A 27,095-nucleotide genomic window follows, 5' to 3' on the forward strand; every position below is an offset into this window, starting at 1 on the left:
ACTGGGTGATCTTTAGGGTCCCTTCCAACCCAACCATTCTGTGATTCTATGAATTCATTAACAAAACAGCTTATTTAGTTTCAAAAGCTACTTCTCCATGATAGGAAAACCTGAACCCTACGCTCCTCGGGGGAACACTACTGGCAGCAATCTTCCTTCACACTCTCAAATTCTTCTTTAGCTTTAACATTTGACGTTCTTGAGAGGCATTTCTTTTTCTTCCTCTAAAACTTTTCACAAAATACCAAACTGGTTGTGCAAATGGGAAATAAGGGGATTTCTTCTGCTCTGGGAGTAGTGTTCTTACATGACAATACAGATCCCATCCAAGGGACAATCCAGAACTTTTCCAGAAAATGTGCTGTCCCAGGGACACAGTGACTAGCAGCTAACTGCTTTGGAAGATGTTTTATGCAAGTGAGGGATCAGTGCTAAGGAAAACATGCAAAGGGGAAAAGCTACATTGGGAGAAAGAAAAAAAAACATTGGTGTAGAAACTGGCTTTGTAAAAAAGCAGCAGTACTCAGACTTGAGAGGTAGTTGGCCATTTATTTTGGAACAAACCAACAAAAATCCCCCCAGTAATCAAAAGTAGGCAAAATAATCTTGGGGACTAGAAAATGGCCTTTGGATTTCTCTCCCTGAAGCTCTTGTGCCAAGAGCTGAAGCAGCTTCTTGACTTTCCGGGCGTTCCCACGGCCAGGACCTGAGACATTACCAAGCTTCACAGCGGGATTTTGGAAGCAGAGAAATGCTGCTTGCTTTCTCGGGGAGACCACCTCAGCATGGATCTCACAGCCATTGCCTGAGAGCCTTCATAAAGCTGCAAGCCGCTAAGTGGGGACTTCCTGCAGAAGATGGAAAGAGCCAGAAATGTAGAGCTTGGCCTTGGCAGTGGCTTTCGACTCTGGCACCACCAGGTTTTTCTGGGGTGACTTTGTATTCCAGAACTTTGGATAATGTGGAAGAGCAAACCAAGGCAGGAGAAGATGCTGCAGAAGTCTCTGCCCAACCTAAGGAGCATCTTTCAGAGCCACGTGGAGGAGTGCTAGACGGCACAGAGCAGTCATGCTGGCTAACAGTTTAACGGGTGAGATGATTTGGTGTGTCCCTGGCACCATTTAAAACTTACTAGCGTGGATCCAGCCTCCGTGGTTGCTTTAATTCAGCTTTTTAAATCAAGAATGTCAGATCAAGTACCACAGTAGTTGTCAGATAACGGAGGGCTAAATGAAAAGGCACTGAGAGAAGAAGCTGCAGAAGGGGAGCAAAGCAGCTCCAGGCCAGTTCCCGATGCAGCCAAAGCCTAGAGGAGCTCCTGCACAGTTTTACATGTGTGGTCTCTCTCTCTCAAAACAAAACAAAAATCCACAAAACCTCTTTTTAAACATGATCTTTGACACGTAGCAACAGCCAGTTGGCTTATCAGGAGCATTAGGACAAGCCACTTGTTCCCTTCTCAAAATTATGAAGACATTTTCACCCCACTTCTTTCCCACCACCATAAAAGCACAATGCTATAAATGAGGCCGCCAAGAAAATAACCCTTATTTTCTAAACTGAAAGGGATGGAGCTGATAAAAGAGAGCCTTTCCTGTCCACATGGGGCCATGCGACCAAGTCCCTCCCACCGGCATCTGCCAGTGGCTGAATGCTTACATTTGCAAATGGGCTGTTCCTAATTTACGGCTGTTTAACCAAGACTTAACAAAAATAAATAGATGGCCACGAATTTATGACTTCCCCGAAACACAGAGTGTAGCTGCCATCTAGACCCTGAACCTCTCCCCACAGCTGTTCTGTGTCCTGACAGTTCTTGGCACAGAAGGGCTCCAGGCAGAGCTTCGATGAGGAGGAAAGCATCACAGTTCTTTCAACTCCAGAAAGCCAAGGATCAGTTAATGGACACCTAGGTATAAAGATGGCACATTTTGCATTCTGATCAAGCTCAAAAAAATGCTTTTGATCAACACAGAGCACTTCCAGAGCTCAAATTCCTAAGTACCCACACTGGGGTATGCCATCCCTAAATGCAATCTGTCCCAAGTTGGAACCTTCATCTGTACTGACACCATACCTGTACTGACAGCTCCTATGGTGCAAGCAGCATTTCAACCAGGGACACACACGATCTTTTTGTGTTAGTGTCCTATTACATATCTTTACCTGACTTAAACCTTGCTCCAGCTTCTGAGCCCTTTCCCTGCTCCAGGCTCCTTTTCCACCACCGGTGTTTAATACCTACCCTCACGCAGCCATCTGGCTGGCCACCCGAACGTGTGAGAGCTGACCTACATCAACCTCCTGATTTAAGCAGAGCTTGCAGCAAGGGATGTTCTGTTATGGCCTTCCACACCTTTGATTTCATCTCCTGTAGAGTATGCTCCAGGATACCCTTTTTCCTTATGCTTAATCTTGAGGAGGATTTATTGGGGTTAGGAGACACATGCCAAGGTTAAGTTTGGTCTGGGGCTGCAGCAAGCTCCACTTAGGGAGGTTTTACTGTTGAGTGCTCTGGGTACTAAGTTCTTCAGGTGAACATCTGAAGAAATTCAAAGAGACATAATGCATAGCTAAAATGAACGAAGCCATGTATGCTTGCCCTGCTCCTTCCAGAAATCACAGTGAAGCAGCCCTCCCCTTCTTGATCCTCCCCTCTCCCATTGGCTTGTAAAGAAAAACCAGCAACAAACACCAGAGGTAATAAATACAGCTCGTTTTCTACCGTGTTTGTGCAATTCCCATATCTAAATCCCCAAGCTCTGGAAAAATACAGGGAAGGAAGTTACATTACCAGTTCCACCCAAAACTGAGCACTTTAGAGAGACAACACTCAGTTCATTGAAATGATCGTATGACTCGGACAGCAGAAACAGGCCTCCGATCCAGCCAAAAAGGGCACAGAGAAAACCCAGGGACAGGGTTATGAAGCCAACAGTATTTTTGAAACAGAGGAGAACAAATACTTTTCACATTCACAAAAGGAGGAAGAGTTTGCAACAGCACTTCTCAGCTGCCTCTCCGTAAGACTAAGATGTCTTATAATCTCTAAGACTAAAAACTGTCTCTCCATACAGCTGAGAAGTCTAATTTCTTGATAACAAATGCAAAACCCTACCATTAACCACCACTTATAGAAGAGCTGCCTGACTTTTACAGTAGGAATCCTTTGCTGAAGCCTCAGGACTCACAGGATGTGGTACAGATCATCTAAACCTACCTGAGAGTCCCACAAGATAGAAGTTATTTTCCCTTCAGTGTGAAAGAAACCCTTTTAAATTATTTTGAAGCTTAGTTCTGAATAGCAGACATACGCGTAGCAATTTAGGAACTGATCTGTAAGAAGTAGAGAGGTGACATCTTCTGTTCCTTCTGGTTACCCGTAGTGTCACATTTACTTTTTCTGGATTTTATCCTAGCACACTAGAAAAGTGAAAGTGACAGCCAAATATCAGAATTTCAGGAATTTTGCATCACGAATGGATTCTACCGGCACAAATCAGTGACACAAGAAAAACATTTTCAGAGGAGGTCTCTGCAATACAGCAGAAATTGCAACATTTCAACCCATTTCTGCTCGGCTCATGCAAGTTATAGGAAGCAACAGGAAGCTTTTGAAACTGCACAAAGATCTGCTGCAACAAGAATGACCTCAGCGTTGGCTTTTTGTGTTTTACGTGGCATTTTTTCCTCACGTTTTCCCTTGTACGAATGGGATTTGTTACGCGGTCGCGTACCTGCTGCTCATCCTCCATGACGTTGCTGGCGAATTCAAACACGAGCTCATTCTGCTGTACAACTGCTGCCATAATAACGCATTCCCAGGTCTCAGCTCCACATAAGAAGAAAAACGTTCCCAAATGTCGAAGGATGGAGACCGTCACCAAGGTCCAGCGGGGCAGAGAGGCAGGATGGGGAAACGAACCAAGGGTCAGTTTTAGTATTTCTTAACCATCAGCGTTCCCGGGTCCTTCTCTTCTCAAAGGGAAACAAACCAAGGGAAATCCTTTCTTGGGGTGGTTTTCCCACGTGGGCAGCCTTTTATCTCTGCAGAGAGAACAAGGAAAAAAAAAAAAGTTATAATTAAGAAATGATTGCTACATGAAAGAGCAGCAGCCACGGAAAAGGCTGGTCCTCACTATAAATGTTTTATCTAGCTCTGGGGAAGTCAGACACCTTGGGATCTCCAGAGGTGTTGCTTCCACTAATAAATACATGCAAATTTTCATTCCCATAAAAAGCAGGACTGTTACAGGAAGCAGAGGGAAACTGTTTCAGGAAGCAAGACACCAGTTTCAAAGTGCTTCATATTAAAAGCGTCAGGCTAACACCAGGACAACAAAGTCACAAAAGTTACCAAAAAGAAACTCCATCTTTTCGCCTGATTCATACACGCAGCTTTTGCATTCGTTAATGGCTCTGGTCTTTAAGGTGCATTCAAAGCAAAAACACAAAGCCCAGACTGACCCACTGAGCTGCAGGATATCTCGCCTACATCACCTTTCTGCCCTACAGTTCCAGCTTTGAAGGGCTGTTACTCTGCGAGCGAAGTGCTCTCGATCTCGATTCCCACAGCACGCAACGGATAAAAAGTCCATAAATTCCTCGTACGATACGGAGAGTTCCTGAGCTGAACACGAGGCAGATCTTCAGCTTCTTTTTAAAAACGCGCTGTAAGTGTAGCCTTATCTCTACCGCAGGCTTGCGAGCAGCCGGAAGGAAACTGCACTGACCACGTCATGGCAAATTAGAGCAGGCAAAGAAACGGCGCAGCACAATAGCAAAGAAAAAAGAAAGGACTCCCAAAGTAGGGAATGTAAACAGCTCCGCTGGAGCGACGCGTGCTCACGGCTCCCACATTTTCACTCACTTATCAGTGCTGGAGGTGACTGTGGTTAACTTGTGCTTGGACAGAGATGTGTTGTACTGCTTCTGAAATAAACATGAGCGCGAAACATAACCTTTTTATACAGCTAAGATGATCAATATGTCAGTAAAACCCCTACCGTTCCAAGGGAAGAACAGCATCAGTGTCTGCACAATTAGGATCCTACCTACGGAGCATGCTGGTGCCTACGAATTTAAAGCTGCACGTCTCAAAGGGAAGCAGACGGGCGGTGACTTGCGTTTTGACCAAAGTTCTTTGAACTGGCTTCGACGCCGGGCTGCTGCGACAGGAGGACACGTGGCAGAGGTCTAGCACGTCCCCATCCTCGAGAGACACGCTCGGAGACCAACTGAGACCCAGAGGAAAGCCTCTGGTGACTTCAGCCCTAGAGCGAGGTGGCTGTTTGTGGCGTATCACAGCCGCCTGCGTACAAGAGGTTAACTTCACCTTGTTTTTGCAGCAGTCTGAAACTCAAGAAACGAAGGGCATCTTCCTCCCCTGATGCCAGGCAGTTTAATTAGGGAGGGCCGAGTCACGAGCCCGTACTCCCTCGCTCTAGGAAACGCAGCAGCTGTTTTTCCCATATAGATTGTGGTATTCCCAAATTCCTAAGCCGTGATGACAACGCATTCAAGGAGCCTCATTTAAGTCACTGGATCCAACCCTTCTAAGAAATCAGGAAAACCAAAGTTACGCAGACAGGAGAACTTCCCGGCTTCCAAGGCTTGCTTTAATTAGCTGCTAAACTGTTTGTTAAAGTAGCCACAACCCTAACTAGAGGGTATTTGCATTAGTGAGAGCTAGAGGCTTGAGGAGAAAGGCTGTGCTTTGGAAACCACGATTGTTCAACCTCAGCCCTTTGCATTTTGCAGGCTGACCTGAACAGTCCTCCGTACATCAGCAGGGCTGTGGCAGCAAAAGCATTACACGCAACTGCACCTGGGGGTGAATCCCCTACAATTATTTGGCCTCTCCTTTTAGGAAGGCAGAAGTGCCACTGGAAGGCTGCACACAAAAGGGAGCACAAAGGGAGCAGCTTGTCCCGTCTCATACTCAGTCTGTGTGCTGGCCTAAAAACAAACCATACGGCCATGGGCTACGTAGCTTAACATTTCCTGCACGCTGCGACTGAAACTGACCAGTGTATGTCAGCAGGGACATACCCAACTCTTCCAGAAGAGAGGACAGGAATGGAAATTCACTTAAGTGCACTTTCCATTTGGGTTACTGCTGAGAAATGAGCTATAACTCTCTGACAGGATGAAGCAGTAGTATCTGAAGTCACTCTCAATAATCTGAAGAGGGCTTTCGCTCCAGAGGACCACCGGGCAAATAGGAAAACCTCCTCAGCCTCCCAATGGAGGCTTATTTCAGAATGAGGGTTAAGCTAATTGTCCTGGGAGAACCAGAATTTGGTAAGGGCTTACAACCATCTCCATTATGTGCCTGTAAGCCACATGCATGAACAGAGAATGCAGGTGCTTGAAGCCCAGTGACTTTCTAGTTCAACAACAGTTAGCAGCACCTACATAAAATCCAGATGAACACCCTGGCAGAGATGCAGGCTGTCTAGGAAGGCATAAGGAAAACTGGAGGTACAACCACCACAGGACAGGTTTTAGAAGTTCCCTGTGTTCATTGGCAACTGGCGCATTCTTCCGTAGAGCCAGGTCACGATTCTGTAAAGCAGTAACATTTTACAGTAGGTACTGCAATGCCACGCTGCACAGTAAAGATGTGATTCAAAAGCTGTGGCGGCAGAACTACTAAAAGCTACAAAGAGATCTTTCCACACTTGTTATTTAAAAAGCAAACAAACAACAACCTAAACACAAAATCAAGTGCCATCATTTGACTGTGGCAGTGCAACGCATGCGATCCCTGTAGGATCCACTCAAGCACTGCTTAGAACTGTTACACCTCACAGTAGCATGAAGCTCCTAATGACCTGATACCTTTGCAGGAGCAGGTATTTAAATGCTATCTTACGAATTTTCCGCACTGTGATCCGGTGCAGTAAGGTGCTGGAGCAGAGTGCTCGTAGCCCACCAGCACCCCAAGACAGAAAGCGCCGCGGCACCTCTGAGCAGAGCCAAACGGCCCCTCTGTCCTTGAAGAGCCACGTAACCACAAGGTTAGGACCACAGTGACAGACAACGCTGTGAAGAGGCTTCACAGGGCTTGAACATCTAACCCTACGGCTACATAGAGACACTCAAACTATTATTGTCTATGGGAAACGTCCGATTCCTGCAAATAAGCAGTAACAGCCGATCTACCTGGAAATGCCGGCAGGGGAAAATCATGCAGAGAACTTCCCCGTATCCCGCACCGCTTTCTCTGCCATATCCCGAGCAGCAGCAGCTTTTCACAGAAGGCAGCACCGTTCTGAACCAGCTATATTTTCCTCCATAGCTATTTTTATAAACTGTGCTTTCATTATTCCAAGCATCACAGGATCCTGATGCCTATAGGCTAACACAAACACAGCTGTTGTGTTGGCTCTACAATACCACTCATCTCCCCGTCGGATTTGAGGTACCTCTGTGAACAGCCAGTAAGTTATCTGCGAACAGCACAAAATGTATACATTGTATTCGCGAGCAAAACAAGCTCTACATACAATTAGTCCTGGGAGAAAGGGGACCCAGCATACATCACCATAACATTCACATCAAGTTTTCAGAACCACTGAATAAATGCTTGCTTTTACTAACTTTTTGTTACGGGAACTTATGATATTAAAGCAATGTTAAGACACAGAGATACCAATAAACACCTTAAATCTATAAATGTCTTTTCCTTAATCCTTAAAACTGAACACATGGACAAATGATCTCAATCCCTCTGAAAATTCCCCTCCTCTACAGATTACAACATCTCGAAACCACCTCCTCGATCAGGCTGTCCAAAAGCACATTCAGATGCTTTAACCCTTACGTTCCTTCTCCAACATCCCAGAAGATGCCCTGGGCCAGGCATCACAAGAGCTTTCCCAACCACTCCTCCCCACGCATACCCTGCACTTCACCCTGTCGCTCTTGGGCCAGTTCAGCCAAGCCGGTAGGAAATGCCTCCCGAAAGGCATTTTTGGTCCCTGGGATAAAGTTGCCCTGCCGCTAAAGGCAGCGCTCCCTAGCCTGCAGCTAGGCTCCGACGTGCAGATAACAAATCTGCCAATTCTCCTCCAACTCCTGACAACATCAGCAGGCACAACCCTTGCTGCCTTAGCACTCGAGTACAAGGCAGAGCGCTCAAATAAGGCGGTGTCACACTGGAGAGGTAGAGGCATCAAACTGCCGGGAACAAACCCAAACGTTTGCAGAAGCAGCTCAGGTATAAGCCCAGAAGGCTCACGTCTTGGTGCTAAGAGCACCTCCAGCAAGACGCTGGCCAGATCCCGTCCCACCTAGGGTTACTAAAGATGACTGTCATCACCCCGCTCTGCTCTTTTAGCGCAATGAGGCACATGGTTCACACATCGGAATTAAGAATAAGCTTAGCTGCTTGATCAAATGGGGATTTGAATCCTGCCTCGCTCAGACAGCTCTACTTGTACAGCAATGACAGGCACCTTACGATTAAAACTCCCCAGTGAATTTCAGTCTTCAGCATCAGCTCTAGCCCAGAAGTGTCACTGCTGGGATTTACCAGAAATGCAAAGCCGGAGCCCTTCCTCAACAACACGTTGGGTGCAGGAGGAAGACAGCAGTCAGTGAAGGGGAAGAATAAAGGTATCTCACCTGGAGATTTTGGACTGAACACCCTCGGGGTGAGGTCAGGCACCTGGGTGCTCCCTGCACTAATTCCTTTCTGCCACTGGAGGTTAAGGACGGATCAAGCCAGAGCCCGTCCACTCCTTGTAGGATCGCACCTTCTTAAGGTACTACACAAGCAACAGGTCACCAAGTCTGCTTTTCATAAAAAGGAAAGCAAGCCAAATGATTTTGCTATTTTCATAACACAAGTCCCGATCCCTGATGGCCTTCTTTATCCACGCCGAGCACAACTGCTAGCAACACCATGCACTGGGGCATCCTTCACGGGTTGGCTATCCCTGGGCAGTAGCACCAACAAATGGCACAGAACAGGAGCTCTGAATCCTGCTCTTAGACCTCGAGCATCTGTAGCCAGCAAAACGACAAGGAGGAAGAACGAGTTAATATCTGTTACATGGCATGAGACGTTTCTGAAGGCACAATACTTCAAGTGCTCACACAACCCAAAGAAGACAGGAAAACAACACGGTGAGGCTATCAGGGAGGAAGGAAAGAAACAACTTCAGGAACATTCTGAGATCTTCCGAAAGCACCCACACTGCCTAGGGGAAGCTGGGCAAAAAGCAGCTGACATAATAAAAGCCAACAGGGTGACCTTTGCTGAGCCTGGACAAAGGAATCTCTGCTATCAATAAATGCCTGTTCTGCAGCCAGGCTGGAAAGCAGCCTGTGTCACCACGGGCTCCCGGTACACATACAGCAGGGAGGGCACTGAGTAAGAGGGCTCATCTGTTAAACATAATAAATCATAAAAATAGAAAAACAAAAGTTGGCGCACAATTCAGTCAACATGGGGGAAGTGAAACAACTCCCCCTTCCCTAAATGTCAAATAAAAGCCGACTTTACTCCACAGAGGGCAAAAAGCACAAATGCTTCAAGTTCTTCTATGCTGTCATAAACTCATCACATTTTCAATGAGCATCATTTTTTTTTAATTTCTTTTCCTTTGTCAACACCCTCTGTAGGCTGACCATTTAACACAAGGCGAGATTCCTTTCCGGACTGTTAACAGTGACAACGTCAGCATTGTTTACGGACTCCCCCACCCCAAAAACCTTCCTTTTCCTATAACCCCTGATCCCTGATACTTGTAACACCAAGTCCCATTTATTCAGCACGTTTATGTAACACAGCTGCTGTGCACCAGCCCTCCACACAAGCACCACAGCAGAATAGTGCTGGCAAGTTTTAAGTTGTGCTTCATCTGGATCCTCGTGCTCCAGGTGAAAAGGTAACCCCAAATCCGCGTGGGTGTGTGGACACAGAGCACGGTGGAAATGATCGATGCATGCTGCAGCCACCAAAATCAATCTACTTTAGAGGGGTCGATCCCAAACAGCAAGTTGTAAGATATTGAGGTGAGGAAGGCTCTCCCCAGCTCTACTGCTGCAGCTCTCGAGCTCTGAATAAAGTATCTGCTTTGTATCTGCTAAAGTATCTCTGGCTGAGCCTCCCCCTGTCTGATCGGGCAAACAAGCTGAGGTTTTTGTTGCTTCTCCACAAAAAGTTTGCTTTTAAAAAGCAGAAGGGGACTTAACAGGAGAAGTCAGCTGTAAGTCACCCTAAGGCAAGGGAGCTCAGGCACCCCAGGGGAAAGCAAGGGTCCAAACCTTCTCTCATCCCCCTTCCTTATCCTCCTGGTAAGAAAATAACTGAATCTCAGGTCGGGTGCGTGATGCAATGAGAAGCTTAGGGAGAAGAGACATCACAACACCACCCTCCCCTTCCTCCCCAAATGATGGGGTGAAAAATGAAACCCCCCAGACCTTCCCGTTGGTGCAGAGAAGCACCGACAGGTCACTCTTGCAAAGGCTGATATCTGCACGTAATTCCTGCCATGAAGGGGAGAAGGGTATGTGCACATCAGGCCTTCAGCACTTGAAAAATGTTGGCCACAAACGCGCTGTGGCACTGCACTTCCTGGCCACTGCCGGTACGAGTGCCGGTCTTTCTAAGAACTTCTCCACGAGGGGCTATCTCACGGTCTCTTATCCTCCCAAACATCAGGTTCTTGTGCTACGACGAACGCTTTCAGAAGCGTGACGCTGTAACGTGGATCCAAGAGCCTGTTTAAGACAGTCACGTTCATAGCAAAGGTCTGCTTCTCTTTCGGCTGATGCAAAACCTGCGTGGCAATCTCCAGTAAATGCAGAGGCTGGGGACCAGAACTTGGCATCGCTTGGATCCTGCCTTTCTAGCCAATTAATCACTATTGGTAAAGAGCAGAAAAAAATTAGGAGCTGGTATTTCCCACTCGATAAAACGAGAACAAGGAGACATGCAGTTAAGTCGAGAAAGAACGCGGTTTCAACAGATGAAAGGAAAGCAATGAAAAACGTAGCTGTCTAGGTGTACCAGGTCAAACGTCTTCCGACAGACCTGACAGGAGTCAAAAGCTTAGTAAAATGATAAAAACGGATCGATTTAATTAGAACAGATCAGTTGCATTCCCTAAGGATTTCGTTGTGAACCAAATGAAAAAGACCAGTCACGAGATGAGGCTAACTTCCAGTAATGCAGATTTCCACCACGCAGCTCTACAAGCAGTACTTTTTTTCGTTGTAACCGTCACTTCTGGGTTCACATCTTCCCCGTGAGGAGAAACAAAATGAAAATCAAACGCTCCAAAACCAGAATAGATGGACTGCAAGTTTGAGACAGCATCACAAGCATCTGCCCGGTGCAGCTCATCGCGAGGCAAGTGATCCTAACCACGGAGACAAAGGAAGACAAAAGATCTCTAATTACTTCCTCTCCTGTAACATCCAAATTAACACAGGTTATTTTATCCGATAGGAAACCTGCAGAGACAGGACTGTTTCTGTGTCACCACACCATAACCAACTTACCAATATTAATAAACAACATTAGAGGATTTCTTACCAGTTTTCGTATTGCACAAAATCTCAAAAAGGGGTTTTAAAAGGATAGAGAAAACTGTAAAACGATAAAACCCCAAATCTGGATCAGAAATTCCCGTAAACCAAGAGAATTAGTCCTGTGACGCCGAACAAATGCTTTCAAAGGCACTCTTGGGCGGTTTCTGGCACTTCACAGCATCTTTTAAGGAGTGTTAAGACCACGATCCTGAAGCGACCGTAATGAGAGCTTCAGGTAAGTGAAATCTCACTGATTGTGAAAAGGAAAGCGGCTCGGTACAGAGACAGTCGAAGGGCTGAGCTCCGAGACAGCTAAACCAGGATATGAGGAAAACTTGTCAGAGGGCGTGTAGGAGAGAAGAGCCGCTTGACCCCAAGAGACTGCGCTGCTCTGATTAACGCAGGCACGCAGGAGAATAAAGAGGTGGCGGTGGGAGGAAGAGATCGGGGGAAACTAAAGCTAATTGCTTTGGCTGGGTGCCGAGCTTCACAAATTACCAGTTGCCAGCCCGTACCAAATACTGACATAAAGCTGTCAGCCGGCCTCTGAAAAGTACTTTCTCTGCAAATGAGTATAATGCAGTCGTCGTTTTCAGATCACCTGGAGGAAAGAGTCCAGTCTGATTTAAAAAAACAATCCTTTTTCAGCAAGCCACAGATGTAGACTTTTTTTGAAAAACTGCAATATAAGTGCACACAAAATGTATATATATTAAAGGGGGGGAAACTGACAAAAGGACAGCAGAGATGAGCTGCAAGTCAGAAGTTTCTTATTCCAGCTGGCCTTTTGCAGTCAAGCACTGGTAACTGCAGATCCATCACTGAAACTCTCACTGGGCTTCTTCAGTGTCCTGCAGAAGATGTCGGGACCAGGCTCGGGGACCATCCCTGTTCTAACTTTTTCAACAGAGATTTCTAGCATTTTGTGGCTTCTGTTTTTTCCAGTTTGTTTCTTTTCAACTATTCCAAGTTGGGCAGCCAGGCACAACAAACAAAATATTTAAATAATCCCAAAACGCCATAGGAGTGCTCTGAGATTCACTTCTCTATGTTTTGAGCACTGGAGAAATCTTCTTCAGAATCCGTTTCAGATATCTAAATTCGATTTAATTAATTGAAACCATTGAACAAGAGGCACAAACTAACCCAGGCAGAACTCGCTGAAGCCTCCCCTTCCCTGAGCACTTCCAAGCCCCAGCGTGGCATTTCACTCGTGTCAGTGCTGGGTCCGGTCACGGCTGCACCCAGCAGACCTGCCCGGGTTCAGAAAGGTAAATATTCTTACCTCTGCAGCACCTCTAAAGAATCTGTCTGAATGCAGAGTGCATTAGGCAGTATTTCTGCCGTTTGCCTCTCGCTTGCTGTCAGCTGTCAGCAGTATCAACAGTCCAAAACCCTCTGGAGCGGGCTGTTATTAGTCAGCTAGACTTGAATTTCCAGTTCTTTTACATTGCTGTCTATTTTCCTTCATTAAGCTCGCCTGTCCTACCCTGCTATCAGGTTACAGGGAGCCAACATTTACAGCACCTTGCAAAACAGTCAAACAGATCACATACCTAAGTCTGCCTGTACCTGCTGCCCTCAGCGGTTAACCCCTGCTGACGAATAGAGCAGCCTTTATTCTCAAATGTGTCGTGTAAAACAATATTTGCATCAGAGGAGGCATTTTTCCTTCTTACCGGACAGCTAGGGGACGGTGTTAGATTTTGTTTTATGGACTTTATGAAACAGGCAGGCTGCTCTGAGAGCGGAAGCTCTGAAAAGCTCAGAAAGCAAGCAGCAAGGAGATTTATGCCCCCTCAACCAAGAGCCACGGCCCGCAAGCACTTGCTACTTACTTTAATAGTTCCCACCACCTCAGGAAACATCCCTCGCAGAAACCCCAAATGACTTGTTCTGGGCTCGAGATAATCTAATTACACTAATTCCTCCTCTGCCTGCAGCCCCTGCTGCTGGAGCAGGAGGCAGGCGAACACTTTTCCAGCACGTGACGGGCAGGGTGCTGGCAGACGCGCTGCCAGCTCGCGGCTCTTCCACCACTGCGGGCTTCCCAATGAGGACGTGGTGCTGCTCTGGGCTCAGCTCCTGCACCTTCTCCAGGAGGACTTCCAGTCCATCTTCTCTTTCTGGAGCGTGTGCTGCTAATCCCATTGCCACGGTGTAGGGTCTGCAGTCTAGACGCTCAAGGCAGCGTGTTAAAACCACACAATGTGAAAAAAAGGCAGCAGCAATTTCTCCACAGCACGGCTCAGCATTCATGCAAGATGCTTGGCCATCCCTGTGAGCATCAGCAGTGGTGCTGAGGCTTCAGAGGGTTTAGTTTTGTTTTGTTTAATGTATTCTTGTATGACAGGTACCTCTGCTTTTGTATACGAACACCACACAGCTTCCATGCTGGGACACGCAGCCCGTTTCACTAAAGCAAACAACGTAGGGTAACGCTCCTGCCACCTCCACTACACCAGCGAGAGTGAATGAAATGCTCAAGCAGAGCATTATTTGCTCGTTTGTTTAACCTAAATCTTTACTTAAGTAACTTTTTAACCCTTCAGACAAGGCTCACAGACCCAACCAAAAGGAAAACAAACCAAAAGTCTAGCAGATCTTGTGCTGATAGATGGCAGAGCACAGATCCCAAAGCAGCACGACCAACACTTACCATAAGCTCCTTTCTTAGCAAGTTCTTAAATGAGCGTTTCAGTCTTTTGGAGATTCTGGCTCCAGATTTAGAAGAGCACTTACACTTAGGTTTAAGTGAGCATTGTGGTTAACTATGACACATGGGTAAAACACAGATAGAAACATCAGATTTTAGAACTTATCCGTTGAAACACATTGTTGCAAACTGTGTATGAAGCTTTTTAATCTATTTGTCACACGGATCCTCGCTTAACTGTACTAAACAATACACAAAGCACTCTGACATGCATTTACGGCGATTATACCACAGGAATTCACGGGTGAAGTTCCTTGCACAAAGCAAGAGGTGATCTGCTTTCTCCAGGCTGCAGTCAGGTACAGCAGAGCTTCTCTGTACACCCCTGTATGTCCATGTTGTCACTCCTTCAGCCACAACCATTGGCATTAATTCTTCAGATAAGATCCTTCCGAAAGAGTTTGGTGAGTGAAATGACACAAGTAGTACCGTGATGGTTTTATCGGTAAGGGTTTAGAGAATCCAACACTGTTATTAGCAGGGAGTTACGAGGTTGGGACAAGGACGACACATCTCAGTCAACAAATCTCTCAGAAAATTAGCCAAACATCCTACTTTGCCAAAATCACAAAACTGCTGTTTACGCTAAGCTTCCATATAGATTCACAATAAAAAAGGCAAACCAAACCAAACAAAAAACAACACCCAAGAGTGCCTGTCAACACCTCCTACCATTCCACAAGTAGAAATACTTGATTCAAAAAAGCCTGTAGAAACAGGAATGAAAAGTAACGTAAGAAGAGGTGCAAAGTACTAAACCATACCTACAGTCAGGTAAAGTGATAAGAGACAGCTGTAAACAGGGAAGTAAGAGATTTCAGTCAGACTCCATGAATACCCTCCCAGCAACCTCCAGGTCAGGCAAGCATGTTTCCCCCCACACACTTTTTTTTTTTTCCTCCAGTTTATCTTTTCTAATGTAACTGCTTTTTTTGAGCGTGAGTGCATTCAGCTTCATTTTTGCTTAATCGCTTACTTTAACTCATTAAGCATTCATTAAGAAGTGTTCTTTTAAGCTGTGACTGTTACGTTCTTTCAAACGGGATACCAAAACGAAGCAGATGTTTCACGCCAGTCTCCTAAATCAAGGCATCAGGCCTGTTACTGCTTTGTAAGATTAACTCTTCCACCTGATTTCTCATTTGCCATATTCTCGGATCACAATAGCCCCAACTCGTATCAGTGACAAGCCTAAAAAATTGTATTTAAAAGGAGTGAAAATGATAAAATGAGGGAGCTGAGCTTTTAAACTCCCAGGCTGAAGGGCTCAGAGGCATTTGGGTTAGGAGGCTGAAACTGTACGTTTTTCCTGAGCACAATGAGTCACGGCCCTGACTCGTACGTGCTTTCTGCATGGGTAACCTGTACTTGCGTTCCTGGCCACAGCTCACCACGGAAAAAGGCAAGAAGAAAGAAAATACTCCAGATATGCTCAAGTAAACACGATTAGTAAACTCTCCCAGAGTATGTGGGAAAGGGAGCAAAGTCACCTGCCAAGCAGTTTGCTCTGAACTCCAAGAATGCTCTCAAAACGTTAGTTTAAAACTGAACCTGAAATTGGAAACAGCTATGAAAAAGCACCAGTGCACACTGAAAATGAGGGAGAGATGAGGCCTTGGTTAGAAAGAGTGAGCATAACATAGCCAGAGGGACTCCAAAAACAAAACAAAAACCCCAGGCTCTCGCTGTAACTTGTTTGGTACACAAACCACCTTGTTACTAGACAGCCAGCTACGTATGGGCGTGGAGCCGCACGGCACGCACAAAGCACTCTGTGTGCAGGTTAGCCAGATAATCCCATCCAACTGAGCCACACCGAATACACCTTTCACTGCTGTACCCAGAAAAAGGACCAGAATTACCTTGCCTCTAAAACTTCCTGAGACTTCCTCCTGATTGCTGCAGAAACTGTAGGTTTGGCTTTTATCTCCTTCACTGCGTCTTCACCATAATCCTTCCTTCTTTCCCCTATTAGCGTCTTCAACATTAGCTCTCTTGATCTACTTTGTTAAGAAGACTGTTTTCAGAGGCAAACACTCCTATGCTTCTCTCATTTCCCACTCCCACGCGTTTGTCGCATGTCAGCCAGTTTTTAACAAGGTGTCCAGCTTCCAGGTGCTTGCTACGCCAGACGTTCACCCAACACCTGTGCTGTTTTCCAAGATAACCTACTCGTTCAGCATCGCTGTTTCCCAAAAGCTGCTGCTGGGTTAGATCAAACGGGCTGTCTAAATTGGAGCAGAGGGAGAAGGAGCATTAACAAGACGAAGAGTACAGGCATTTCTGAACATCTAGCCAGGACGTAACACGTGGCAGATCTGATTCACTGAGACATCCGCAGAAAAAAACATTAGATAAAGCACCAGATGCAAAATACTGCATCGAAAAATCACGCCTTTAAAACCTATGCAAGGTAAGAGAGTGCTTACACAGTTATAGCAGGGGAGAACGTTCACTCAACCCATAATTATATTAAATAATACTTTTCAAACTGCCGATTTTTAATATACTCTAAAATGCCCTGTATCCACTCATATTACTCCGAAAACTCACGTGCTTCATGATGATTACAGTAAATAAAACTAGATTAGCTATGCAACTACGTAGGATAAGAGAGAAACTAATATTCTCAGGCCATTTGAGAAGTTTTCTTCTTATAGATCAGCGTGGCTTACGTTTTATGTTCTCAAGTATTTGGTTGGATAGGGTGGGATTAGGAAGGGAGACTATTTGTCTGGGGAATTTCAGAGAGGTGAATTTAGCTATTAAGAGAATATAAATTCTCTCCTGGCTTGTTGCTAGACTAACAATTCCCACCATGGGGTTTCAAACAGCGACAAAACGTGAGTCAAAGTCCAACAAGATTAATATAATGAAAGCAAAAAGATTTCTCCAAAGATTTATGTGGAAAAGGAGCGGGGTCTGCAAAGGTCCCTCCAGGGAAGGCAGCGTCTGGACAGGTCAGTATTTCGTAACGTCTGGGGAAATGTTTGCTCTGAAGCCCAAGTCACTCTCGTATGAGCACACACCTGCTCTGAGGAGACATGGGAATTCAGTGCTAATGAACTAGATGCAGAAATTTACAAGCGTGGCGTGAAAAGACCTACAAAATCTGGGTATTTTGGAAAGTTTCAGAGCCCCCGCAATGCAGGTGGAGAGAAATTCAAGCCTCACCTCTTCCTCATTTCATCACTCAAGTTCCTGACTCTTTTGCAGAACTAAACAGGGAACGGCTGTTGCGTGTGTCCCTGTGCTGCGTGCATCCCTGCGCTGCGCACTTGTGGCTCCTCCTGGGACCCCACAATGTCCCAGCTGCAGGGGACCGCCCCGTCACCCTGGGCTGGGCTCATCCTGCAGCTGAGAGCTGTGCAACCTCACCACAGCCTCCAGCTCATGAAGGGTTCCTGGAGCTCTCTTTCCACCTCCCCTCAGCTCTGGAGAACAAGTAAAACAGATATTATGGCACACAGGCTCCTCAAGATTTTGCTACGCAGCTTGTAGGACCAGCAGGTGACCACTCTTGTAAGGGCTTACAAGGCATATTCCCCACCCTTACTCACGCAAGCATGTGCATGTGTACACATGCAGGGTTTTCCTCACCTGAACTCAAATCTTCTACATTCACATGACTTCCAAGAAACTCAAGTACCTCCATAAGAAAGGACCTCGGTTGCTCTAAGTTTCCTCTGTAGACAATGGGACAGAAGGTGGACTGTATCTCTTGGAGAGCTCAGCTTTCTCCACTGGTTATGGGTCAGCAACAGAGGCTTGTTCACAAAAATCACAGAATTGTCTAGTTTGGAAGAGACCTCCAAGATCACCGAGTCCAACCTCTGACCTAGCACTAACAAGCCCTCCACTAAACCATATCCCTAAGCTCTACATCTACATGTCTTTTAAAGACCTCCAGGGATGGTAACTCAACCACTTCCCTGGGCAGCCCACTCCAGTGCCTAACAACCCATTCAGTAAAGAAGTTCTTCCTAACATCCCACCTAAAACTCTCCTGGTGCAACTTTAGCCCATTCCCCCTCATCCTGTCACTGAGCACGTGGGAGAACAGACCAACCCCCACCTCGCTACAGCCTCCTTTAAGGTTCCTGTGGAGTGCAATAAGGTCGCCCCTGAGCCTCCTCTTCTCCAGGCTGAACAGTCCCAGCTCCCTCAGCCGCTCCTCGTAAGACTTGTTCTCCAGACCCTTCACCAGCTTTGTAGCCCTTCTCTGGACTCGCTCGAGCACCTCCATGTCCTTCTTGTAGCGAGGGGCCCAAAACTGAACACAGTACTCGAGGTGCGGCCTCACCAGAGTCGAGTGCAGGGGGACAATCACTTCCATGGACCTGCTGGCCACAGTGCTTCAACACTCCCAGGTCCTTCTCTGCCAGGCAGCTCTCCAACCACACATCTCCCAGCCTGTAGCTCTGCTTGGGGTTGTTGTGCCCCAGGTGCAGGACCCAGCACTTGGCCTTGTTGACCTTCATACAGTCAGCCTCGGCCCATCGGTGCAGCCTATCCAGATCCTCCTGCAGAGCCTTCCTGCCCTCGAGCAGATCGACACACGCACCTAACTTGGTGTCGTCTGCAAACTTGCTGAGGGTGCACTCGATCCCCTCGTCCAGATCATCGATGAAGATGTTAAAGAGGACTGGCCCCAGTACCGAGCCCTGGGGGACACCACTAGTGACCGGCCTCCAACTGGATTTGACTTATTAAGGTCCTTCCTTTAGCCCCACCATGCAAGGAGCTCCTCAGCAAACCTCAGCTCTGACATGGAAATTTGCAAATTATCAGCAAAACCAGAGATGGAAAAAAGCCTTTTACCTACCACTTCCACCCTACCCTTCCTTTCCCGGTATGACACTGAATCTGTGCAGAGTCAGGGGCAGAACAAAAACAAACAACCAAAAAAAAAAAAGGGGAAAGGTGAAGTTAAAGGGGCAGATTAAGTGGTACCAGAAAGAAGATAATACAGGGGGAGGTTGCTTTACATAGTTTCTAATCCATCCCTTCACTCGCCCTCCAGCCTCCTTTATTTTTCTTTTTTTTTCTGTCACTTAACATTTGGTCTAATTGTGAATATGAAGCCTGATTTGACCGATTGCAAAGTCTCAGTTTCCAACCAGCCGTGGTTTGCTGTGATCACAGATGCAATGAATTAATTTCAGAATTGTGGCTGGGAAGACAAACAAACACATACAACACCACCACGCCTTTTGTCAAGGTACCAGAAGCTTCAAGCAGAGGTTCTTGGAGGCTTTCCTACATGCGTCCCCCAGGGCTGCATACCCCGTTTGCATCTTTCCTCTCCAACACCCCAGTCCTAAGAAAAACGGTGTTCAAAACTAAGCGAAAGAGAGATCAGCACAAGCATCCTGTTGCTGAGAAAGGCTTCCAGCACAACTATGTTAGGAACGTGAGAGCTGGTGCCTTTCACCGAGGCAAAAATTCAGATTTTTAGCCTTGTCGTCCTGGCTCCTGGTCCTGCAGAAACTCAAGGGACCAGACGCTGCGTCCCTGGGGTCAAGACACCATTGTGAGCTACAAGGACTGCTTATTGATTCATAACCCAAGAGAAGACGGGGAAAAAAAGCAAAAATAAAAATAAAAAGTCTGTATTTATCTCACCTTACCACCCCTACAACCTTTCTCTCTGCCATCCAGAGGATGCACCCCTCAGACTAGAAGCCTCTAACTTAAAGAGCAGGTAATGCTGAAATGTTTTATCACGCACCAAAGAAACCTCCACTCGTTGCTGGCTAAGCAACATATAAACAGTGGAAAAAATAAAAACACAAACATTCTGGGAGTTAAGACCATCACATGAGGAAGAAAAGAACGTCAAATCAGTCAAAATGGCTGAAACTAATCTGCCCAGTTTCAGTTCTAATATAATTTTGATGTGTGGAGTACTCACTTCTCTAAAATCTGATGCAGAGGAAGATATTTTTAGGGCTCTAACGTCAATAAATTAACTACATTGTAATAACATACTTATCTTTAGAAATTATGAGATGCAGATAAAAATATTGCACCTATTAAAATACACGTTTTAATGTTCTTTTTTTTTTTTTTTTTAATTTCAGAATACACACGTAATAACTTAATTGGAAGCCAGAAATTCCTCAGAAATGGATCTTCAAGTGAATTAGAATGAAAAAACAAATATATATATATATATAATAAAGATTACTGGATCTTACAGTAAAAACTCACCAAGTCAAGCAAGATGGCAATTATCTGCCCAGGAAGTTATTCATGAAACTGTGTGATTTCACGTTCAGTCCTTCTGTTTCTCAAACACATTTCAGAACTCCTATAGTGGTGGTAGTGGAAAAAGAAATACTGGACCCCAGCTCTCCCTGCTCGACCATAGCTCCCCTAGTTACTATTTTACAGTTTATGCCTCAAGAGTTCAAGTCCTGCTTTCTCTTGAACCAATTAAATCCTGATCTTTACTCTCAGGTATCTAAATACGGGTCTCGCACAGGCAATTAAAATCACGAGCGCGCGGCCCTGAGCATGTTCTCGAGGAGCCGGTTTGCTTGCACAATGGCCGTCCAGGCCAGAAAGCGGAGTCATCTCTGGGAGCATCTGCCCCCCGGCTGGTGGTTTAACTGACAGGAAGCACAGACGGCGATACCCGGGCTGAGCGACAAGCGTTTCCTCAGTGCGCCTCCGGCTCCAGCTCCCCCCGGCCGGGCCCGGCCTCCTGTGGGGCTCCTCAGCCTCACACGGGGAGGAGGAACTCGGAGACTCCTTCTAGAAAAATAAAAAGTGAAATAAGCGGTGCCCGCGCCTCAAGGAGGGAAAAGTGAACTAAGTAGAACTGGTCAGCTGGATGGAGGGAAAGTAATGAGGTCGTGCTTGTCACAACATGGCCCCTGAAGGCCTCCAACACGCAGTATAAGAGGCTGACTACACATTCTTGTCCACCACAACCAGTCCCGGACCCTTTGGCATTTGGCCTTCTTCAAACAGACTTTTAAGCCACCAAGAAACCAAGTGGCTGGGTTTAGGTGAACAAGCAAACAAGCAGAAGCCTTCAGAGATGAACCACAGCCAAGGGCAGACGGCACGCTGGCACACACGGCACCAGCAGGTCTCCCCCACGGGACCGTCCTGCCCTACGAAAGGGGACACGATGGGTGATCTGCAGGGCTTTCCTACCACTAACACCTCTACCTTCCACAAAAACTGAAACGCTGAGGAACCGTTGAGTACCACCAGGAGAAGCACAAGAGTTAACGTGGCCTAAGGAAGCAAAGAATCAACTGCTAAACACCGCAAAGTTTCAGCAAAAAGCAGGAACTCCTGAACAGTGCAGTATCTGGTTTAGGCGGTATTTACGAGAGAAGCAACATCCTATGCTCAGCCTCTCCCTGAGTAGTCAGTCTTCTGCCCTGCCCCAGATAGCCTGTCAGAAAACATCTCCTTAGCCAGCCCCAAAAGTTATCCCTCCAGCTATGATGAGAAACGATCAAGATGGCCTCATATCCTTCCTTCACAAGCGCCCACCTTTTTTTGTCACAGTGGTAGCCAAACCAGTTTTGAGCTCAGTTTTTGTATCTCTGCAGGGTCGCCTACTAACGCAGTAGAAAACGTATCACTTGTGTGTTGAGGCTTAAAGTAGCTGGTAGGTATCTAAGAGATTTAACTATTGCCTACTAATAGGTCCAAGAACATTTGCTGTGTAAATTCAGAAGCAGTAAAAACAAACAAAAAAGTCTTAACTGGATTTCTTGGAGCTCCTGTTATTTTATCCTTTATGGAACCAAGGCTTTCCACCCCTCAGTGCTCTCCATCCCCATCGCAGAACAGTTCCTGAATAAAACTGCATACAAATGGTGACTGGAACTTTTAGAAGAGCAGCCATCTCAAAGCCAGTGCTTTGCTGTTTCTTGCAGACAACCAGGCTCCAAGACCTCCTGATTTTTAACTAGAACACTGTTCTGTAACTGGTTTCCTTTGATAGAGCCTGCTTTGTCCCCAGCTTTCATGTGTCTCCATCTGAGCTCTGTGACCAATGCAAGACTACATCCCTCCGTGTTGCGGGCCTTGTTCCATTCATGACCTTGAAAGTCAGAAGAAGCCGTAAACAGGGCCCATCAGAAACTAAGAGAAAGCCTCAGGAAAAACGCATAGCAGAAGCTTGCTTCTGCAGCATTCTGAAGTCCACTCTTGACACAAGTCCCACCCTTGACAAATACTGAAGTAACCCCGAACAGCCAGCAAATTAAAAAATGCACAAAGTAATGGCTGCTCTAAAGCCTTTCTGAACAAAAAGAAAGCCTTGCAGCATGATCTGAACCCTACTAAATTTTGCTGGATTGGCAAAAGGACATAGAAGAGGAGTGAAAAAAAAAAAAAAAAAGTATTTTCCATCTCAGATTCCAACAATACTATGTAGCCAACAGCATTTTATAGATTTGCTTCTTAGTTTGTAAGTCACGTTGGTCATATCTTGCAACATGTACTGGCAGGATTCAGTGTTTTCCTACGAAAACTGGGGTGGCAGATGTTGGCACTGATCCAGCAATAGTTTACTCTCGAGCTCGATATTCTTTTTAACCCTGAAAGTTCATCTGTGCCCTGCTAACGAATCACAGATATTACAGCAAACATTTAAACAGTTTTGTATGTTGTTATTTTCGTGGTATATTGTACTGGCATAACACAGGCATGTAACCAAGCATAACACAAAGTATATTGCTTATACGCTATTAAATTAGCCAAAAATTAACGTAACACAAGTATAGAGCTAGAATAATGGTAAGAGTGTTCTTTTATGAGTCATTTTCATTTGGGGGCAACTAAAGACTGTCTAAATTTTCAAGGTTTGTGCATTTTAACAAAAACAAAACAAAACAAAACAAACAAACAAAAAAACAGAAAGGACAGCGTTGTGGTATCTACATTTATAAAAATCAAGACAGCAAAGCAGAAATCATGATTCCTTAATTCTTGCAAAGTTGAAAACGTGTTCCTTGAAGAAGCTGCTGCAGCAAGGCACCACCACGATGCTCCGAACAGCCTGCTTAGACATTTCTTCAGCTATCTCGGTTACAGCTAAGAAGGGAGGAGTGGTCTCCTCAGAACTGCTTTTCCTGCAAAACAGCTCTGAGTCAACTTGTTTTGTGCCTCCAAAAGTCCTAAGCTGACTGCCTTGCTCCTGCTGTGTTTTTCTGGGTAGGTAGGAGGAATCACACCTCAGCGAAGCACCACGTAGAGAGAGGAGCAAAAGCGAAACCAAGCAAGGCGACATCCACTGTCCAGCCTTCCCCAGGCAACAAGAAACCAACTGCATTCGTGGATTTCTCTTTCCCCCTTTGACAGAAGGAAACATGACTTTTAATCCTATGGTGTCCCTTTAATAAACATCCCAAAGAAGACATTTTCCAGATAACCAAGGAATTTTTTACAGTGTTGACTTTCCGAGCAGAGCACAGTAACCAGCTTATAACTGTTTGCACTACGAGGCAGTACAGTGCAATGAGTTAATAATTTATCGCAGCATTGCTCTTGGCAACTGACCATAATCAACTTTTCAAATTCTTCCCAGTCATTATAGTCTTTGCAAGAATATAGCATCTTTGGAGCTTCAGATCTATCTTCACGTTTTCGAGCTGAGGTAAAAGCTTTGATCTTCCCCAACACCTGCTTTTCTCTCAGACCGTTTCAGGCTCAGAGCAAAGGTCATCATTTCATTTCAATAACCCGATTTAGCAGACGGGAATAACTAGAATATTTTTAACAAAGCAAGATGTTAACAACATTCTTTCAGAAAGCTGCAGCAGCACAGTTCTCAACCCTGTGTTTCTTTCCCCCTCTTCTTCCAGAAAGAAAAGGAACAAAAAAGTTCAAGCTTCAACCTCCACCCAAAACATTGCAGTCTTTTATTTACATGTTCCCCAACTTAAACACAACACAAAACCTTTTCCTTCCCAGTTTACATTCCCAAGACTTACCCCACTACATAATTTTTCAACAAAACCTAATTTATCAGTGAACAAACTCCTCTCAACCAGAAGGACCTAGATGTAGGGTTCAGGCAATTCATTTGGAAGACAGGCTTCTAAGGGTTTAAAAATGCGGTGCACAGAGATCTCTTACAAAATGGTCTCTTCACTGAAGCTTTGGCTGCGGACAATTGCCCTGTCCCATAGAAAATTGAGCTAGTTCATCCTGCCCCTTATTTTTCAGCTCCATCTTACAAAAAATCCCACAAAATGCCCAGCTCCACCGCTCCTAAATCAGCCCCAGCCTGCTCCAGCCAGCGAGCCAGGCAACTTTGCATGGCACGAACCCTCATTTGCTAACGTGGCTGATTTTAGCAGAACCAGATAAGGGATTGCTCACCCGAACAGTTCAGACTGTGGATGGGAGGGGAGGGCAATAAAACACAGGGTAAAACCTATGGTATCACAGAGGGAAAAAGGAGGGTGGTACGGCCAAGCAGCAGGGAGGCAGCTGTAGGGATAGTCCCACAGCCTCAACCTAGGCACAACCATGCCCACCTCTAACAGCTCAGTTTGAAACAATTAAATTAGACTGGTGCAAGTTTGAAAGCACACAAAAACACACGTCTAGAGTTTAAATCCCAACTTTAGCTCAACCAGTGCAGCTTGCTGTTGAGTCAAGAAGCTAAGGGCTGCAGCAAATGCCACCTTGCTGAACGGGAGGTGTAAGGGTTTACAGCCCATCACCTCCAGGACAAGTCGTTACCTGAGTAAAACTCGCTGTCCAAAGCTCCCTTCTGCGCTTCAGGGCACATCCACCTGAAGCACTGCTGCGTGGGTTTAACGGGCCGTGCTGAGAAGCCACCGGGGCGGTTACGCGCGTAACCTTCAGTTATGAGTAAAAACGAGCAGCTGGGGTCAGGTCCAAGCACATTCGACGTGCACGTAAGCCTGGTAAACACAAGCTGTGAAGACACCAGAGACAGCAGCGAGCACTAGCATCACTTCCCCAGCCAGGCTGTAGGCACTGAGCTTGTTCACGACAAACGGCACGACAAGAGGTTCTCCAAACGCAGCCTCTGCCAGCCTTCACTTAAACAAGCTGCTTTCCCCACACGGTCTTCTTTTTACCTGATTTCACCTCATCTAGAGGTTCTCGTGTAAAGCAGCAAAAATGAACTCACAAAACCTTCCTGCTGATTTTTATTTTTTTATTTTTTAAACAGGCATGCAAGGGGACACAGGACAAACCCGTCAGTTCACACCCACGCACCGATCAGGATCGGTGGCCTTGGGTCTCTCCTCGCAAGGCAGCAGTTATTTTACCCAGCTAGGTCCCTGCAGCTAGCAACTGCTACTGTCTTTGTCCTCAGATGCACAGGCTTTAAATCCCAGTACATCAATATCACGATGTCACAGCTCCTTTCGGGCGTTTACAACGTCTGGCAGCACAAGTTAACAAAATGTTTCCTAAATTCATCCGAAGACAGGGCATGGGTAAGAGAAGCTTCAAACACTGCAAACATCAGAATCAATCCACAAAACATATCCTTTCTACTACATGGCTTGGAAACTATTGCATCTTTTCTGTAACCATCCCTGTTATTTTTAACATGGAGTCCTTATTTTGCAGCTTGGCAAAGGTTTTCTGACATTTGTTACTGTCGAGAATTATTTCTAGTCCATTGCCATTGAAGCACCATTTAATGCAGCTCATTTGAGGGATCATATTAAAAGACAATTAGCTTTTTAGAAAAACAAATGGTTGAATATTATATTACCTAAAACATACATAATTACCAGAAGTGCACATTTAGGACATTTTTCTACCAATGGTAATTATCTTCTCGGTTTTCCTCAGGACACCCCCCCCCCTCCCCCAGTCCATTTTTATACAGTCTGAATTACTGGCTCTCTACATTAAAGCTTCATCAGACAAATTAAAATTTTACTCCTCTTAGGTGCTTCAAAACCAACTTTTTCAACGTTGCCTTTAGCTGACAGTGGAAGAAATACACTTTTCAAATTGAAAGGGTTCAGTATTTTTTTTTTGAAAAGCTACAAGCTCTCTACCTAGTTTCAAGTTTGCCTGACTGCTGTTTCTCAACACAGAAAGTTTCATTTTCATTCATACGTCTAAACCACCTTTTGGAAAAAAAAAAAGTCCCCAAACAGACACTTCCTCTCCACAGTTCCTTCTTTTCTCTTTTTGAAATAAACAGAAGTATTTAAAACAACAACAAAAAAAGGCAGGATTCCACTGTCTGAATACCAAACCAGGGAAAGCATCTGGAGAGCCCTGCTGAGCTTACAGATCTCCACAAGCTAGTTTAGAGCTGCCTGTGGCCAGCAAAGCAAATTCTTGCAATTTGTGTAGGTTTGCCACACTCCCTGCTCCACGGTACGTAAATGTTTAAATTATTTTCTTGATAGCTAATACCCTCGTTCAGCTCCCATGCTTATTTTACAGGCATTGTTACAATTTTTGAATAGCTACAGAGAGCAAATAGTTTACAGAGGCTCTGGAGAGGGGAAAAATAACAGCACGAAACAGCAAACCTACCAAGAGAAAGGGAGTGAATAACATTAACAACCAACCACCTCCCGGGAATATGTCAGGCCAGATTCTGCCTTTGGCAGACAACGTGCAAGTCCTGGTGCCTTCAAGGTACAGTTTTCAAGAATGCCGTTCCTCAGAGGGTCCTCTTCTGCTTGGAGAGACAACGTCCACTAAAAACATGGCAATCTTGGGAAACAATTGCTAACTCCAACACTATCTAGCGGGGCACACACACGGAGGAGAAAACTAACAGTATCCTTGTCAACTTGCTTTTAACTTGAAATTGAGTCTCGGTGGAAGACCAGGTTAAACATTA

General features: G+C 45.6%; 1 protein-coding gene and 1 long non-coding RNA gene across 2 annotated transcripts in view; one reads left to right on the top strand and one right to left on the bottom strand.

The window, feature by feature from the left end:
* The window catches only part of ELF1 (E74 like ETS transcription factor 1), an 87,555-nt gene that overhangs the window by 34,101 nt on the left and 26,359 nt on the right, over positions 1–27,095 (bottom strand). Inside the window, exon 3 of the mRNA XM_035322025.1 lies at positions 3,738–4,047. Within this exon, the coding sequence (XP_035177916.1) occupies positions 3,738–3,809 (72 nt within the window). The 5' untranslated portion in view covers positions 3,810–4,047. The remainder of the gene's footprint in view (positions 1–3,737; positions 4,048–27,095) is intronic.
* LOC118164528 lies at positions 1,307–13,057 on the top strand. Its single transcript, XR_004749527.1, has 3 exons — positions 1,307–1,325; positions 10,146–10,150; positions 12,879–13,057. It is a non-coding gene; the product is annotated as an uncharacterized LOC118164528 (long non-coding RNA).

The sequence above is a fragment of the Oxyura jamaicensis genome, chromosome 1, assembly GCF_011077185.1.
Source record: "Oxyura jamaicensis isolate SHBP4307 breed ruddy duck chromosome 1, BPBGC_Ojam_1.0, whole genome shotgun sequence".
Taxonomy (NCBI): Eukaryota; Metazoa; Chordata; class Aves; order Anseriformes; family Anatidae; genus Oxyura; species Oxyura jamaicensis.